This window comes from Pan troglodytes, chromosome 6 (assembly GCF_028858775.2).
Source record: "Pan troglodytes isolate AG18354 chromosome 6, NHGRI_mPanTro3-v2.0_pri, whole genome shotgun sequence".
Lineage (NCBI taxonomy): Eukaryota > Metazoa > Chordata > Mammalia > Primates > Hominidae > Pan > Pan troglodytes.
The window spans coordinates 44,120,066-44,137,196 of NC_072404.2; the positions used below are offsets into that span (position 1 = coordinate 44,120,066).

The following is a 17,131-nucleotide window of genomic DNA, read 5'->3' on the forward strand; positions in this document are numbered from 1 at the left end:
CAGGTGCCTTGAAGCCTGGAAAATCCTTGCTGGGACCAATGTCTCACGGTTTAAAAATTAGAAGGGAGAGATTTGCCATTACATTGCAATGCATAGAACACCCTTAAAACAAAAAAGCAATAAAGGAAAGTAACTCCACTGTAATGTCAAAAGAACTATACAGCTACAGTGCTGAAGAGACGGCAATACTGGCACTAGAATGAAAAGATTCATGGAACACACTGGAAAGTCCAGAAAGAGAGCCATGTGTATGTAATATTTTATCACATGATAAAGTTGTACGTTAATATCCTTGAGAAACTACTGGATGATGTAATAAGTTCTCTTTTGGGAATTGACTTACCATATGGAAACAATTTTTTTTTTTTTTTTTTGAGACGGAGTCTCTCTCTGTCCCCCAGGCTGGAGTGCGGTGGCACAATCTCGGCTCACTGCAAGCTCCGCCTCCCGGGTTCACGCCATTCTCCTGCCTCAGCCTTCTGAGTAGCTGGGACTACAGGCACCCGCCAACATGCCCAGCTAATTTTTTATATTTTTCGTAGAGATGGGGTTTCACCGTGTTACCCAGGATAGTCTGGATCTCCTGATCTCGTGATTCACCCACCTCAGCCTCCCAAAGTGCTGGGATTACAGGCGTGAGCCACTGCACCCGGCCAGAAACAAATCTTCTTAAGTTACTATGTTGCCAGCTACAAATGGAGATTTTCTTGTAATAAAACTGAAAACAGAAAATCATTAGACTTTAACCATGATGAATTGCACACATATTGTGAGATTTGCCTCTCTGATCCTAACATCAAAATAGACCCCTCAGAAAAATTGATAGGTTTTATTAAAAGTAATACACAAAGTTCAGTTCACCAAAAGGTGCTGAAAATAATAGCAAACCACGAGAAATATTTTCAATACATTTGATAAAGGATCAATATCTCTAAAATGAGGTATATTAATTCTTACAAACCAATAAGAAAAAAATGATACCCAACAGAAGAATAGGCGAAGAGTATGAAATGGCAGTTGACAAAAGAAGAAGTATAAATGGCCTACAAAGTTGTTAAGTAATGCTAGCATTCACACAGGTAAGAAAATGCAAATTGAATTAACAAATCTCATTTTCTGAACCCCAGCGCTTGGATTGAAATTGCTATCGAATAAAGTATATGACTTAGGGAATGTTAGTTAAGCCCTTTATTTCTCATCTGGTATATTCAATGGTACTTTAACCCCTCAATGGGGTTTCTGTGAAGATTAAATAAAACTTACATGCAATGTGATTAGTACAGTAACTACCAGAATGTCAGTACCCGTGTTTATCATTAGCATATTATTATTACTACAGTAATTATTGTATTAAAATTCCCAATAGATCAGAGATGCCATCATTAAATAGTCTATGAATAAAAGCATTCAAATAAATGATATGGACTTCTTTATTCATACTTATGAAGTGTATGCACTTTTAGAGGCAAGACACAAAATCTAGACACTGGAAGTTAAAAGATTGATTAAAATGTATAAAACCTTATCAGAATGAAAATATAAATATGACGGTCAAATAGAAACAATATATACTGCACTATGACAAACAAAAGACTTTTCTGTAATACTGAAAGACTTGTTCTGAATAAGAAAAAGTGAAAAAGTTCAACTGAACTGATAAAAATATTGTTACCTATAGGGTCAGGGAGAGAAGAGGAAAGAGAAATCCAGAGTGGGGCCTGGTGAGGTTGCTCATGCCTGTAATCCCAGCACTTAGGGAGGCCGAGGCAGGGGGATCATCTGAGGTCAGGAGTTCGAGACCAGCCAGGCCAACATGAGGAAACCCTGTCTCTACCAAAAATACAAAAATTAGCTGGATGTGCTGGCGGGCACCTGAAATCCCAGCTACTTGGGAGGCTGAGGTAGGAGAATCTCTTGAACCCAGGAGGCGGAGGTTGCAGTGAGCCGAGATTGCTCCACTGCACTCCAGCCTGAGTGACAGACTGAGAATCCGTCTCAAAAAAAAAAAAAAAAGAAAGAAAGAGAAAAAGAAATCTAGAATGTAAGTTAAAATCTCCAAATGCATCTTCTTTAAAATTATGACTTTGGTTCCATGTAAATAGTTTACATATGCAAAACAAATATGAAACAAAACAAAATAATACAACAAATGTCTAAAATTTTAAAATGAAAACTGAACAAATAAACTAGCTATATCAATGTTGGCATGAACATGTAAAGAAAAATTATTTCAAATGATTTTGTTGAAAAAATATTCGGATTATGTACCCAAAAAGGAAAGAAAGAGAGAGAAAAGCAAGGAAGGAAGAAATGAAAAAAGGAAGGAAGGAAGGGAGGGAGTGAGGGAGGGAGGGAGGGAAGAAAAAATAATAAAAGCAAGCAAGGAAGTAAGAAAGGAGAGAGAATAAAAGGGAGGGCAGAGGGAGAGAGTGTTTAACTGCATATCTAGGCCTAGTGTTTTAGTGGTAATTATAATATTGCCTATATTGTTATAGACATAAGGAGTAAGCAGCACTCTCAGCTGCGATCTCTGGACCATGATTGGATACATGATTCAGTATAAATACCCTTCCCATTTGCTGTCCAAAATATCTCGCTTCACAGCTGGACCCTAAGAAACAGAGTGAGTGGGCCTCCCCCATGTCCTAGGAGAGCTGAGAAAACCTTGCTCTCAGCCAGGCTGCTTAGCTGAGGCTTAGCTGAGATGGCAGCTTAGTCTTCAGGAAAGTCCTGGGGGAGGGTGGGGAACAGGGTGCAGCTGCTGACAGGAGAGTGTAATATTAAGGGGGAGATCAGGAGTTAAGCTGTTTCTCTTTGTACAGAATACAGTAAATTCAGGGCAGGAAATGAGAGGGGGCGGCTCTCTCTTGTGTACCAGAAGCAGCCACAAGACAGATTTTCAGTGTGGTGTAGGGCAGGTCTGAATCACTCTGCCTGTCCTAGGTGGCACAGTAATAGACCCCAGAGGCATTTTCATTTAGTTTTGGAGGTATAAATTTCCAGCTTATCCTTCTACTTCCATAAGTATCATGCTTTCCTGACTGACTCCTGATTCCAACACATCCCTGGAGTTGCAGACGTCATAGTACAGAAGATGCTGTGGGGCCTTCCCCTCCTGGCATAGGTACCAGTGGATGTAGAAGGCATTTTCTACAGGAAGATCACAGGTGACTACAGCAGATGACCCCATCTGCCTGGTGCCTGACTTTATTTTCGCTTCCAAGTTAGTAGATATCTGACTGGCTGCAATGGGAACAACATAAAATATAATGAGGTATTCCTTAGTATGGCGTCCCTTGCTAAAGAAGAAAAAAACAAAACAAAACCCAACCTGTGAGCCTCTCTGTAGGCAGCACACTTACCAAGAGGCAGGAAAGCTAGAAGCAGGGCTAGGGCCCACCACATGCCTTCGTCTCTGGGGTCTTGGAAGAAAGGGCCCAGATGAATAGGAGCAGAAGATCCTCTCAAAAGTCAGGTCCCACTCAACAAGGAAGTGATCTCTAGCACAGAAGGCAGTGGGGCAGGCTGGTCTTCCTGAGTCACAAGCAGGGAGAAGTGACTGAGGATATGTCTTAGGGGACTCCCACGCCTTCCTTCCAGAAGGGTGGTGCCTGGGAGGACCAGCAGAGGAGCTCCTGCCTCTCTGCTCAGGCCAGTTCTGCAGCACCCTCTGTGGCAGCTGAGAGCAGGCCCTCTGCAGAAGACAGCCAGGGGCATGGAGAGTTCAGGCCTCCAGCAGAGGGAGTGCAGATATGGGGAAAGCTGACCCCTGGAGTCAGCAGGCCCAGCCCTAGGAGGGGGCAGTCCCACAGCAGGCTCACACCCTGCCCTTCAGAGTTGCAGCAGCTAATGCTGATGCCAGGACCTTGTCCTGCCAGGAAGCCTCTGATTAGGGCTCTGAACCAACTTCCTTTTCACATCTGCAAGGACACTTGGAGGCAACTGCCCAAGGCCACTCTGAGGAGGGTTGAATGTTCTTTATTAAAAGGACTGAGGATCATGTGTGTTGGTGGGCCTTGGACTCTGCTCTAAGGTAAATGTGTGGGGGTGGGGGCGGGGGGGGTGCCTGTAATCCTGTGTGTGTGATCTCTTTATTAGACAATTTTTGTTCATTAAAGTAGGAGTGTAAGTTTGTTTGTTTGCTTGTTTGTTTTTAAAGTAGTACTGGGTGCCATGTCATGCAATATTTGGAACATACTTGAACTAAAAACTTGTTATATATCTGAACTTCCAAATTCCCTGGGTATTGTATATTTTATAATCAGCCCTACCTTCAGAAAGTGGACTAAGATCCGCAGTGCACCTGGATTCACAGATGGAAATATAGGGGACAAAACAAGTACAGTAATATAATTGTGAAAATTACGTAAGGCATGCACAGATTACCACCACCTCTGTAAGAAGTATATACAGACACATGTTTGAAATATGCATAATGAGATGTAGAACAATGTCTCTCTTGGTTGTTGTGTTGTCCTAGCTCAAATTTTGCAGTTTTTGCTGTCATCACAGCTGGGAATGAGAAAGGGAAGGGGCTCCGGTTGGTCTCCCTCTGCCTCTGGAGCACACGTGCAGGACATGAGGCTTCCGCAGGAACAGCTCTGAAAGCTGAGTTCTCAGGTCCTTGTGAAGGAGGGAAGCTTGCCTGCCTTGGAGCGTGAAAAAGTCTTGCTGGACAGAAGTCTCACGGTTTAAAACTGGGAAGGGAGAGGATTGAGATCACACTAGAATGCACAGAAAATTCTTAAAACAAAAAAATAATGAGAGAAACTTTATCAGAATGTGAAAAGAACTATAAAGCTACAGTGCTGAAGAGAGGGCAATACTGGCACTAGAATGAGAAGATTCATGGAACACAGTGGAAAATGCAGTAAGAGAGCTGCATGTATGTAATATTTTATCATGTGATAAAGTGATATATTAATATTCACAAGGAAATAGTCAATTATTTAATAAGTTCTCTTTCTGGTATTGACTTACTGTATGGAGACAAATATTGTTGCATTTCTACCTTACCAGTTACAAATAGTGATTTAGTTGTAATAAAATGAAAATCATTAGACTTAAACGATGATGAATTGCATACAGATTCTAGGTGAGATTGGCCTTTCTAAGCCTGACATCAAACTAGACTCCCTAGAAAAATTGATGGATATTATTTTATTTTTCAAAGTTCAATTCACCATAGGTGCCAAATGTAAATAATAACACATGAGGAGAAATATCTTCAACACATTGGATAAAGGGTCAGTATCTCTAAAATAGTATATGTTAATTCTTACGAACCAATAAGAAAAAATTAATCCTCCAAAAGGAGAATAGGCAAAGAGTATCACAAGGCGATTCTCAAAAGAAGAACTATAAATGACCTATAACGTTGTCAAATATTGCTAGTACTCCTAAAGATGGGGGAATGCAAACCAAATGAACAAATCTCATTTTCAGAACCACAGAGCTTGGATTGCCATCATTATCAAATTAAAGTATATGACTTAGGGAATGTTAATTAATCCCCCAATTTCTTATGTTACATTCAACGGTACTTTAAACCCTTAATGAAATTTCTGTGTAGATTAAATAAAATATGCATGTAATGTGCTTAGTACATTAACTACCTGAATGTCAGTACCCATATGTACCATCAATATTATTATTATCATTATTAATTGTTTTGAGAGAGAGTCTCACTCTATTGCCCAAACTGGACTGTAGTAGTGTGATATTAGCTCACTGAAACCTTCACATTCCAGGCTCTAGAGATTCTCCTGCCTCAGCATCCAAAGTAGCTGGGATTACATGTGTGCGCCACAATAGCCGGCTAATTTTTTGTATTTTTAGTAGAGACAGGGTTTCAACATGTTGGCTGAGCTGGTCCAAATCTCCCGGCCTAAGTGATCCTAATGACTGGACTGCCCACATGCTGGGATTACAGGCATGAGCCACCGGGCGTGGCCAGTATTATTGTTATTAATACAGTAATTATTGTATAAAAATTCCTGATAGATCAATGATGCCATCATTAAATAATCAATGCATAAAAACATTCAAATAAATCATATGGGCGTCTTTATGCATACTTATGAAGTATGTGCACCTTTAGAAGTAAGACACACAATCCAGACACAGGAAAATATAAGAATTATTAAAATGTATAAAAACCAAATATCAGAATGAAAATATAAATATGGCATTGAAATAGAAACAATACATACTCTGCTATGACAAACAGAGTGAAACAGCTCAAGTGAACTGACAAAAATATTGTTACCTGTAGTGTCAGGGAGAAAAGAGGAACAAGAAATCTACAATGGAAGCTAAAATCTTCAAATGCATCACCTTTTATGACTTTGACTTCAGTTCCATGTAAATGTTTTATATATACAAAACAGATATGAAACAAAACAAAGTAATACAACAAATTTCCAAAATGTAAAAATGAAAACTGAACAGTTAAACTAGCTGTATAAATGTTGGCATGAACAAATAGAGAAAAATTATATCAAATGATTTTGTGGAAAAAGTATTCTCATTATGTACCCAAAAAGGAAAGAAAGAGAGAGAAAAGCAAGGAAGGAAGGAAGGAAAACAAGGAAGGAGAATGGATGGAAGGAAACAAGGGAGGAAGGGAGGAAAGGATGGATGGAGGGAGGGAGTTAGGGAGGGAGAGAAAAATAAAAACAAGCAAAGAAGTAAGAAAAAAGAGAGAGAGAATAAAAGGGAGGGCAGAGGGAGAGAATGTTCAACTGCATACCTAGGCCTAGCATTTTAGTGGTAATTATACTATTGCTTATATTGTTATAGACATAAGGAATAAGCATCACTCTCAGCTGTGATCTGTAGACCATGACTGGATACATGATTCAGTATAAATAACCTTCCTATTTGCTGTCCAAAATATCTTGCTTCACAGCTGGACCCTAGTTGTACCTGTCTGTCATAGGAAGCAGAGTGAGTGGGCCTCCCCCATGTCCTAGGGGAGCTGAGAGAACCTTGCTCTCAGTCAGGCTGCTTACCTGAGGCCTGGAGATGGCAGCTTGGTCTTCAGGAAAGTTGTAGGGGAGGGGTAGGGAACAGGGTGCAGCTGCTGCCAGGACAGTGTGATATTAGGAGGGAGATCAGGAGTTAAGCTGTCTTTCTCTTGTTCAGATTACAGTAAATTTGGTGGCAGGAAATGAGAGGGGGCGGCTCTATCTTGTGTACCAGAAGCAGCCACAAGGCAGATGTTCAGTGTGGTTAGGGCAGATCTGAATCACTGTGCCTGTCCCAGGTGGCACAGTAATAGACCCCAGAATCATTTTCAATTAGATTTTGCAGTCTCAATATCCAGCTCCACCTCCTCGGTGTATGAGTATAATACTTTCCAAGACTGAGACCTGATTCCAACACATCCCTTGAGTTGGAGACGTCATAGTACAGAAGACGCTGTGGGGACTTCCCCTCCTGGTGTAGGTACCAGTGGATGTAGACAGCATTTATTACAATAAGGTCACAAGTGATTTCAGCAGATGACCCAGTCGGCCTGGTGACTGACTTCATTCTCCCTTCCAAGTTGGAAGATTTCTGACTGGCTGCAATGGGAAAAATATAAAATATAATGAGGTATTCCTTTGTATGGCACCCCTTTCAAAAGAAGAAAACAAAACAAAAGCCAACCTGTGAGCCTCTCTGTAGGCAGCACACTCACCAGGAGACAGGAAAGCTAGAAGCACCGCTAGGGCCCACCGCATGCCTTCCTCTCGGGGGCCTTGGAAGGAAAGGGATGAGATGAAGAGGAGCAGAAGATCCTCTTAAAACTCAGGCCCCACTCAACAAGGAAGTGATCCCTAGCACAGAAGACAGTAGGAGGAGCTGGTATTCCTGAGACACAGGCAGAGAGAAGTGACTGAGGATGTGTCTTAGGGGACTCCCAAGCCTTCCTCCCAGAAGGGGTGGTTCCTGGGAGGACCTGCAGAGGAGCTCCTGTGTCTCCTCAGGCCCGTTCTCCCTCGCCCTCTTGTGGCAGCTGAGAGCAGGCCCAGGGCAGAAGGGAGGCAGGGGCATTAAGAGCTCAGGCCTCCAGCTGAGGGACTGCAGATGTTGGGTAAGCTGACCCTGGAATGAACGGGCTCACACCTTGGAGGGGGCAGTCCCATAGCAGGCTCACACCCTGCCCTTCAGAGTTGCAGCAGGTAATGCTGATGCCAGAACCTTGTCCTGACAGGAAGCCTCTGATTAGGGCCCTGAACCACCTTCCTTTTCGCATCTGCAGAGACATGGAGGCAACCACTCAAGGCCACTCTGAGAAGGGTTGAACGTGCTTTAAATTAAAAGGACTGAGGATCATGTGTGTTGGTGTGTCCCGGACTCTGCTCTAAGGTAAACATGTGTGTGTGTGTGTTGAGGGGGGGGTTGTGCCTGTAATCCTGTGGGTGTGATCTCTTTGTTAGAGGATTTTTGTTCCTTAAAGTAGGAGTGTGAATTTGTTTGTTTGCTTGTTTGTTTTTAAAGTAGTACTGGGTGCCATGTCATGCAACATTTGGAACATACTTAAACTAAAAACTTGTTATTTATCTGAAATTCCAATTCCCCTGGTATTGTATATTTTATTTGTCATCCCTACCCTCAGAAAGCAGACTAATATCTGCAGTGCACCTGGCTTCACAGATGGAAATAAGGGGACAAAAAAAGTACAGTAATATTTTTGTGAAAATTCAGTAAGGCATAGGCAGATTATCACCACCTCTGTAAGAAGTATATAGAGACACATGTTTGAAAGATGCATAATGAGATGGAGAACAGTGTCCCTCTCAGTTGTTGTGTTGTCCTAGCTCAGAGAATTCAGTTTCTGCTGTCATCACAGCTGGGAATGAGAAAGGGAGGGGGCTCCGGTTGGTCTCCCTCTGCCTCTGGAGCACACATGCAGGACATGAGGCTGCTGTAGGAGCAGCTCTGAAAGCTGAGTTCTCGGGTCCTTGTGAAGGAGGGAAGCTTGCCTGCCTTGGAGCATGAAAAAGTCTTGCTGGACAGAAGTCTCACGGTTTAAAACTGGGAAGGGAGAGGATTGAGATCACACTAGAATGCACAGAAAATTCTCAAAACAATAATGAGAGAAACTTCATCAGAATGTGAAAAGAACTATAAAGCTACAGTGCTGAAGAGAGGGCAATACTGGCACTAGAATGACAAGACTCATGGAACACAGTGGAAAATCCAGAAAGAAAGCCGCATGTATGTAATATTTTATCATGTGATAAAGTGATATGTTAATATCCACAAGGAAATAGTCAATTATTTTATAAGTTCTCTTTTGGGTATTGACTTACCATATAGGAACAAATATTATTGCATTTTGTTCTTACCAGATATAGATAGTGATTTAGTTGTAATAAAAACAAAATCATTACACTTAAACAATGATGAATTGCATAGAAATTCTAGGTGAGATTGGCCTTTCTAAGCTTGACATCAAACTAGACACCCTAGAAAAATTGATAGATTTTAATGCTTTTTTTCAAAGTTCAATTTACCAAAAGGCGCCAAATGTAAATAATAACAAACGAGGGGAAATATCTTCAACACATTTGATAAAGGGTCAGTATCTTTAAAATAGTGCGTATTAACTCTTACGAACTAATAAGAAAAAATTAATCCTCCAAAAGGAGAATAGGCAAAGAATATGACAAGGCGATTCACAAAAGAAGAACTATAAGTGACATATAAAGTTGTGAAATGATGCTAGTACTCCCAAAGATGAGGGAATGCAAACTGAATTTACACATCTCATTTTTGGAACCACAGAGCTTGGATTGCAATCATTATCAAATGAAAGCGTATGACTTAGGGAATGTTAATTAACCCCCAATTTCTGATGTTACATTCAACAGTACTTTAAACCTTAGTGAAGTTTCTGTGTAGATAAAATAAAATATGCATGTAATGTGCTTTGTACATTAACTACCAGAATGTCAGTACCCATATGTACCATCAATATTATTATCATTATTCATTTTTTTAAGACAGAGTCTCACTCTGTTGCCCAAACTGGACTGCAGTAGTGTGATATTAGCTCACTGAAAACTGCACCTTCTAGGCTGTACAGATTCTCCTGCTTCAGCATCCAAGTAGCTGGGATTACATGTGTGTGCCGCTACAGCCGGCTAATTTTTTGTATTTTTAGTAGAGACAGGGTTTCACCATGTTGGCTGAGCTGGTCTCAATCTCCCGGCCTAAGTGATCCTAATGACTGTACTACCCAAATGCTGGGATTACAGGCATGAGCCACCGGGCCCGGCCAGTATTATTATTACTAATACAGTAATTATTGTATAAAAATTCCTGAGAGATCATTGATGCCATCATTAAATAATCAATGCATAAAAACATTAAAATAAATGATATGGATGTCTTTATGCATACTTATGAAGTATGTGCACCTTTAGAAGTAAGACACACAATCCAGACACAAGAAAATATAAGATTGATTAAAATATATAGAAACTGAATATCAGAAAGAAAATATAAACATGGCATTGAAATAGAAACAATACATACTCTGCTTTGAAAAACAGAGTGAAACAGCTCAAGTGAACTGACAAAAATATTGTTACCTATAGGGTCAGGGAGAAAAGAAGAATGAGAAATCTACAATGGAAGCTAAAATCTTCAAATGCATCATCTTTTATAATTTTGACTTCACTTCCATGTAAGTGTTTTATATATACAAAACAGATATGAAACAAAACAAAGTAATACAACAAATTTCCAAAATGTAAAAAAGAAAACTGAACAATTAAAGTAGCTATATCAATGTTGACATAAACACATAGAGAAAAATTATTTCAAATGATTTTGTGGAAAAAGTATTCTGATTATGTACCCAAAAAGGAAAGCAAGAGAAAAGCAAAGAAGGAAGGAAGGAAAACAAAGGAGAATGGATGGAAGGAAAGAAGAGAGGAAGGGAGGGAAGGAGAGAGGGAGAGAGGGAGGGAAGGAGGGAGGGACGGATGGAGGGAGGGAGGAAGGGAGAGAGAGAAAAATAATAAAAGCAAGCAAAGAATTAAGAAAAAAGAGAGAGAGAATAAAAGGGAGGGCAGAGGGAGAGAATGTTCAACTGCATACCCAGGCCTGGTGTTTCAGTGGTCATTATAGTATTGCTTATATTGTCATAGATATAAGGAATAAGCACCAGTCTCAGCTGCGGTTTCTGGATCATGATGGGATACACAATTTAGTATAAATACCCTTCCTATTTGTTCTCCAAAATATCTTGCTTCACAGCTGGACCCTAGGGGTACCCATTTGTCCTAGGAAGCAGAGTGAGTGGTCCTCCCCCATGTCCTAGGAGAGCTAAGAGAACCTTGATCTCAGCCAGGCTGCTTCGCTGAGGCTTAGCTGAGATGGCAGCTTGGTCTTCAGGAAAGTCCTGGGGGAGCGTGGGGAACAGGGTGCAGCTGCTGCCAGGGGAGTGTAATATTGCAGGGGAGATCAGGAGTTAAGCAATGTTTCTCTTGTTCAGCACACGGTAAATTTGGTGGCAGGAAATGAGAGGGGGCGGCTCTATCTTGTGTACCAGAAGCAGCCACAAGGCAGATTTTCAGTGTGGTGTAGGGCGGATCTGAATCACTGTGCCCGTCCCAGGTGGCACAGTAATAGACCCCAGAGTCATTTTCAATTAGATTTCGCAGTATCAATCTCAAGTTCTTCCTTGTGCTTGCGTAAGTATCATACTTCCCTGGACTGATTCCTGATTCCAACACAACCCTGGAGGTGTAGGAGTCATAGTACAGAAGACGCTGTGGGGCCTTCCCCTCCTGGTGTAGGTACCAGTGGATGTAGCCGGTACTTCCTCCATCAAGATCACAAGTGATTTCAGCAGATGACCCAGTCTGCCTGATGACTGACTTCGTTCTGCCTTCCAAGTTGGAAGATTTCTGACTGGCTGCAATGGGAACAACACAAAATATAATGAGGAATTCCTTCGTATGGTACTCCTTGCAAAAGAAGAAAATAAAGAAAACAAAACCCGTGAGCCTCTCTGTAGGCAGCGCACTCACCAGGAGACAGGAAAGCTAGAAGCACCGCTAGGGCCCACTGCATGCCTTCCTCTCTGAGGCCTTGGAAGGAAAGGGACCAGATGAAGAGGAGCAGAAGATCCTCTTAAAACTCAGGCCCCACTCAACAAGGAAGTGATCCCTAGCACAGAAGACAGTAGGAGGAGCTGGTCTTCCTGAGACATAAGCAGAGAGATGTGACTGAGGATCTGTCTAAGAGGACTCCCTAGCCTCCCTCCCTCCCGGAAGGGTTGGTGCCTGGGAGGACCTGCAGAGGAGCTCCTGCCTCTCTGCTCAGGTCCGTTCTCCGGCGCCCTCTTGTGGCAGCTGAGAGCAGGCCCTCTGCAGAAGAGAGCCAGGGGCAAGGAGAGCTCAGGCCTGCAGCAGAGGGAATGCAGATATAGGGGAAGCTGACCCTGGAGTCAGCAGGCCCAACCCGAGGAGGGAGCAGTCCCACAGCAGGCTCACACCCTTCCTTTCAGAGTTGCAGCAGCTAATGCTGATGTCAGTACCTTGTCCTGCCAGGAAGTCTCTGATTAGGGAACTGAACCACCTTCCTTTTGGCATCTGCAAGGACACTTGGAGGCACCACGCAAAGCGTGTGTTTATTGCGGCACTACTCACAATAGCAGAGACTTGGAACCAACCCAAATGTCCATCAATGATAGACTGGATTAAGAAAATGTGGCACATATGCACCATGGAATACTATGCGGCCATAAAAAGGGATGCGTTCATGTCCTTTGTAAGGACATGGATGAAGCTGGAAACCATCATTCCGAGCAAACTATTCCAAGGACAGAAATCCAAACAGTGCATGTTCTCACTCGTAGGTGGGAACTGAACAATGAGAACACTTGGACACAGAGTGGGGGAACATCACACACTGGGGCCTGTAGTGGGGTGGGGGGAGGGGGGAGTGATAGCATTAGGAGATATACCTAATGTAGATGACAAGTTGATGGGTGCAACAGACCAATATGGCACATGTATACATACGTAACAAACCTGCACGTTGTGCAAATGTACCCTAGCACTTAAAGTATAATAAATATAAATAAATAAAGAAATAAATAATAAAAATAAAAGGTCTGAGGATCATGTGTGTTGGTGCGTCTTGGACTCTGCTCTAAGATAAATGGGTGTATGTGGGGTGTGTGTGTGTGTGATCCTGTGGGTGTGATCTCTTTATTAGAGGATTTTTGTTCATTGAAGTAGGAGTGTGAGTTTTTTTTGTTTTTTCTAAGTAGTTCAGGGTGCCATGTCATGCAATATTTGGAACATACTTAAACTAAAAACTTGTTGTTTACCTGAACTTCCGAATTGTTTGGTATTGTATATTTTATTTGTCAGCCCTACCCTCAGAAAGCAGACTAATATCTGCAGTGCACCTGGATTCACAGATGGAAATATAGGGGACAAAGGAAGTACAGTAATATAACTGTGAAAATTCAGTAAGGCATACACAGATTACCACCACCTCTGTAAGAAGTATATAGAGACACATGTTTGAAAGATGCATAATGAGATGTAGAACAATGTCCCTCTTAATTGTGGTATGGGCCTAGCTCACAGAGTTCAGTTTCTGCTGTGTTCACAGCTGGGAATGACAGGTGGGAATGAGAAAGGGAGGGGGCTCCGGTTGGTCTCCCTCTGCCTCTGGAGCACACGTGCAGGACATGAGGCTTCCGCAGGAACAGCTCTAAAAGCTGAGTTCTCGGGTCCCTGTGAAGGAGGGAAGCTTGCCTGCCTTGGAGCATGAAAAAGTCTTGCTGGACAGAAGTCTCATGGTTTAAAAATGGGAAGGGAGAGGATTGAGATCACACTAGAATGCACGGAAAATTCTTAAAATAATAATGAGAGAAACTTCATCAGAATGTGAAAAGAAGTATAAAGCTACAGTGCTGAAGAGAGGGCAATACTGGCACTAGAATGAGAAGATTCATGGAACACAGTGGAAAATGCCGTAAGAGAGCTGCATGTATGTAATATTTTATCTTGTGATAAAGTGATATGTTAATATCCACAAGGAAATAGTCAATTATTTCATAAGTTCTCTCTTTGGTATTGACTTACCACATGGAAACAAATATTGTTGCATTTCTACCTTACTAGTTACAAATAGTGATTTAGTTGTAATAAAATGAAATCATTAGACTTAAACGATGATGAATTGCATAGAAATTCTAGGTGAGATTGGCCTTTCTAAGCCCGACATCAAACTAGACACCCTAGAAAAATTGATAGATTTTATTGTTTTTTTTTCAAAGTTCAATTCACCAAAAGGTACCAAATGTAAATAATAACACATGAGGAGAAATATCTTCAACACATTGGATAAAGGGTCAGTATCTCTAAAATGGTGTATATTAATTCTTACGAACCAATAAGAAAAAACTAATCCTCCAAAAAAAGAATAGGAAAAGAGTGTGACAAGGCAATTCTCAAAAGAACTATAAATGACCTGTAAAGTTGTAAAGTGATGCTAGTACTCCTAAAGATGGGGGAATGCAAACCGAATTAACAAATCTCATTTTCGGAACCACAGAGCTTCCATTGCAATCATTATCAAGTTAAAGTATATGACTTAGGGAATGTTAATTAACCCCCCAATTTCTAATGTTACATTCAACGGTACTTTAAAACCTTAATGAAGTTTCTGTGTAGATTAAATAAAATATGCATGCGATGTGCTTAGTACATTAACTACCAGAATGTCAGCACCCATTTTTACCATCAATATTATTATTATTATTAGTCTTTTTGAGACAGAGTCTCGCTGTGTTGCCCAAACTGGACGGCAGTAGTGTGATCTTAGCTCACTGAAAACTCCACCTTCCAGGTTCAAGAGTTTCTCCTGCCTCAGCATCCAAAGTAGCTGGGATTACATGTGTGCGCCACTACAGCCGGCTAATTTTTTGTATTTTTAGTAGAGACAGTGTTTCACCATGTTGGCTAAGCTGGTCGCAGTCTCCCGGCCTAACGACTGGACTGCCCAAATGCTGGGATTACAGGCATGAGCCACCGGGCCTGGCAGGTATTATTATTACTAATACAGTAATTATTGTATAAAAATTCCTGATAGATCAATGATGCCATCATTAAATAATCAACGCATAAAAACATTCAAATAAATAATATGGACGTCTTTATGCATACTTATGAAGTATGTGCACCTTTAGAAGTAAGACACACAATCCAGACACGGGAAAATATAAGATTGATTAAAATGTATAAAAACCAAATATCAGAACGAAAACATAAATATGGCATTGAAATGGAAACAATACATACTCTGCTATGACAAACAGTGAAAAAGCTCAAGTGAACTGACAAAAATATTGTTACCTATAGTGTCAGGGAGAAAAGAGGAATAAGAAATCTAAAATGAAAGCTAAAATCTTCAAATGCATCATCTTTTATAATTTTGACTTTAGTTTCATGTAAATGTTTTATATATACAAAACAGATATGAAACAAAACAAAGTAATACAACAAAATTCCAAAATGTAAAAAAGAGAACTGAACAATTAAACTAGCTGTATGAATGTTGGCATGAACAAATAGAGAAAAATTATATCAAATGATTTTGTGGAAAAAGTATTCTCATTATGTACCCAAAAAGGAAAGAAAGAGAGAGAAAACCAAGGAAGGAAGGAAGGAAAACAAGGAAGGAGAATAGATGGAAGGAAACAAGGGAGGAAGGGAGGAAAGGCTGGATGGAGAGAGGGAGGGAGGGAGTTAGGGAGGGAGAGAAAAATAAAAACAAGCAAAGAAGTAAGAAAAAAGAGAGAGAGAATAAAAGGGAGGGCAGAGGGAGAGAATGTTCAACTGCATACCTAGGCCTAGTGTTTTAGTGGTCATTATAGTATTGCTTATATTGTTATAGACATAAGGAATAAGCACCACTCTCAGCTGTGATCTGTAGACCATGACTGGATACATGATTCAGTATAAGTACCCTTCCCATTTGCTGTCCAAAATATCTTGCTTCACAGCTGGACCCTAGTTGTACCTGTGTGTCATAGGAAGCAGAGTGAGTGGGCCTCCCCCATGTCCGAGGAGAGCTGAGAGAACCTTGCTCTCAGCCAGGCTGCTTAGCTGAGGCCTGGAGATGGCAGCTTGATCTTCAGGAAAGTTGTGGGGGAGGGGTGGGGAACAGGGTGCAGCTGCTGCCAGGACAGTGTGATATTAGGAGGGAGATCAGGAGTTAAGCTGTCTTTCTCTTGTTCAGAATACAGTAAATTTGGTGGCAGGAAATGAGAGGGGGCGGCTCTATCTTGTGTACCAGAAGCAGCCACAAGGCAGATTTTCAGTGTGGTGTAGGGCAGGTCTGAATCACTGTGCCTGTCCCAGGTGGCACAGTAATAGACCCCAGCATCATTTTCAATTAGATTTTGCAGTCTCAATATCCAGCTCCACCTCCTGGGTGTATGAGTATAATACTTTCCTGGACTGAGTCCTGATTCCAACACATCCCTTGCGGTGGAGACATCATAGTACAGAAGACGCTGTGGGGCCTTCCCCTCCTGGTGTAGGTACCAGTGGATGTAGAAGGTATTTGTTACAGTAAGGTCACAAGTGATTTCAGCAGATGACCTAGTCGGCCTGGTGACTGACTTCGTTCCCCCTTCCAAGTTGGAAGATTTCTGACTGGCTGCAATGGGAATAACACAAAATATAATGAGGTATTCCTTTGTATGGCACCCCTTTCAAGAAGAAAACAAAACAAAAGCCAACCTGTGAGCCTCTCTGTAGGCAGCGTACTCACCAGGAGACAGGAAAGCTAGAAGCACCGCTAGGGCCCACCGCATGCCTTCCTCTCGGGGGCCTTGGAAGGAAAGGGACCAGATGAAGAGGAGCAGAAGATCCTCTTCAAACTCAGGCCCCACTCAACAAGGAAGTGATCCCTAGCACAGAAGACAGTAGGAGGAGCTGGTCTTCCTGAGACACAGGCAGAGAGAAGTGACTGAAGATGTGTCTTAGGGGACTCCCAAGCCTTCCTCCCAGAAGGGTTGGTGCCTGGGAGGACCTGCAGAGGAGCTCCCGCATCTCCTCAGGCCCTTTCTTCGGCGCCCTCTTGTGGCAGCTGAGAGCAGGCC

General features: G+C 41.8%; 1 long non-coding RNA gene, 1 pseudogene and 2 gene segments (V, D, J or C); 1 reads left to right on the forward strand and 3 right to left on the reverse strand.

The window, feature by feature from the left end:
* Positions 1–17,131, forward strand: part of LOC104007162 (uncharacterized) — a 43,267-nt gene that overhangs the window by 6,749 nt on the left and 19,387 nt on the right. For 2 of the 3 annotated variants that reach the window (XR_001719201.4, XR_001719203.4), the window contains one exon: positions 8,249–8,355. This is a non-coding gene — a long non-coding RNA (uncharacterized LOC104007162). Of the gene's footprint in view, positions 1–3,895; positions 4,034–8,248; positions 8,356–17,131 lie in introns of those variants that run through there. The other variant, XR_681291.5, reaches the window with a different exon arrangement.
* LOC101057003 (T cell receptor gamma variable 3-like) lies at positions 3,956–8,026 on the reverse strand (annotated as a pseudogene).
* On the reverse strand, positions 10,636–12,896 carry LOC101059669 (T cell receptor gamma variable 4-like). The segment is given in 2 exon segments: positions 10,636–11,917; positions 12,033–12,896. Coding segments are annotated over 2 exon segments (570 nt in total).
* On the reverse strand, positions 14,262–17,065 carry LOC101056960 (T cell receptor gamma variable 3-like). The segment is given in 2 exon segments: positions 14,262–16,686; positions 16,801–17,065. Coding segments are annotated over 2 exon segments (603 nt in total).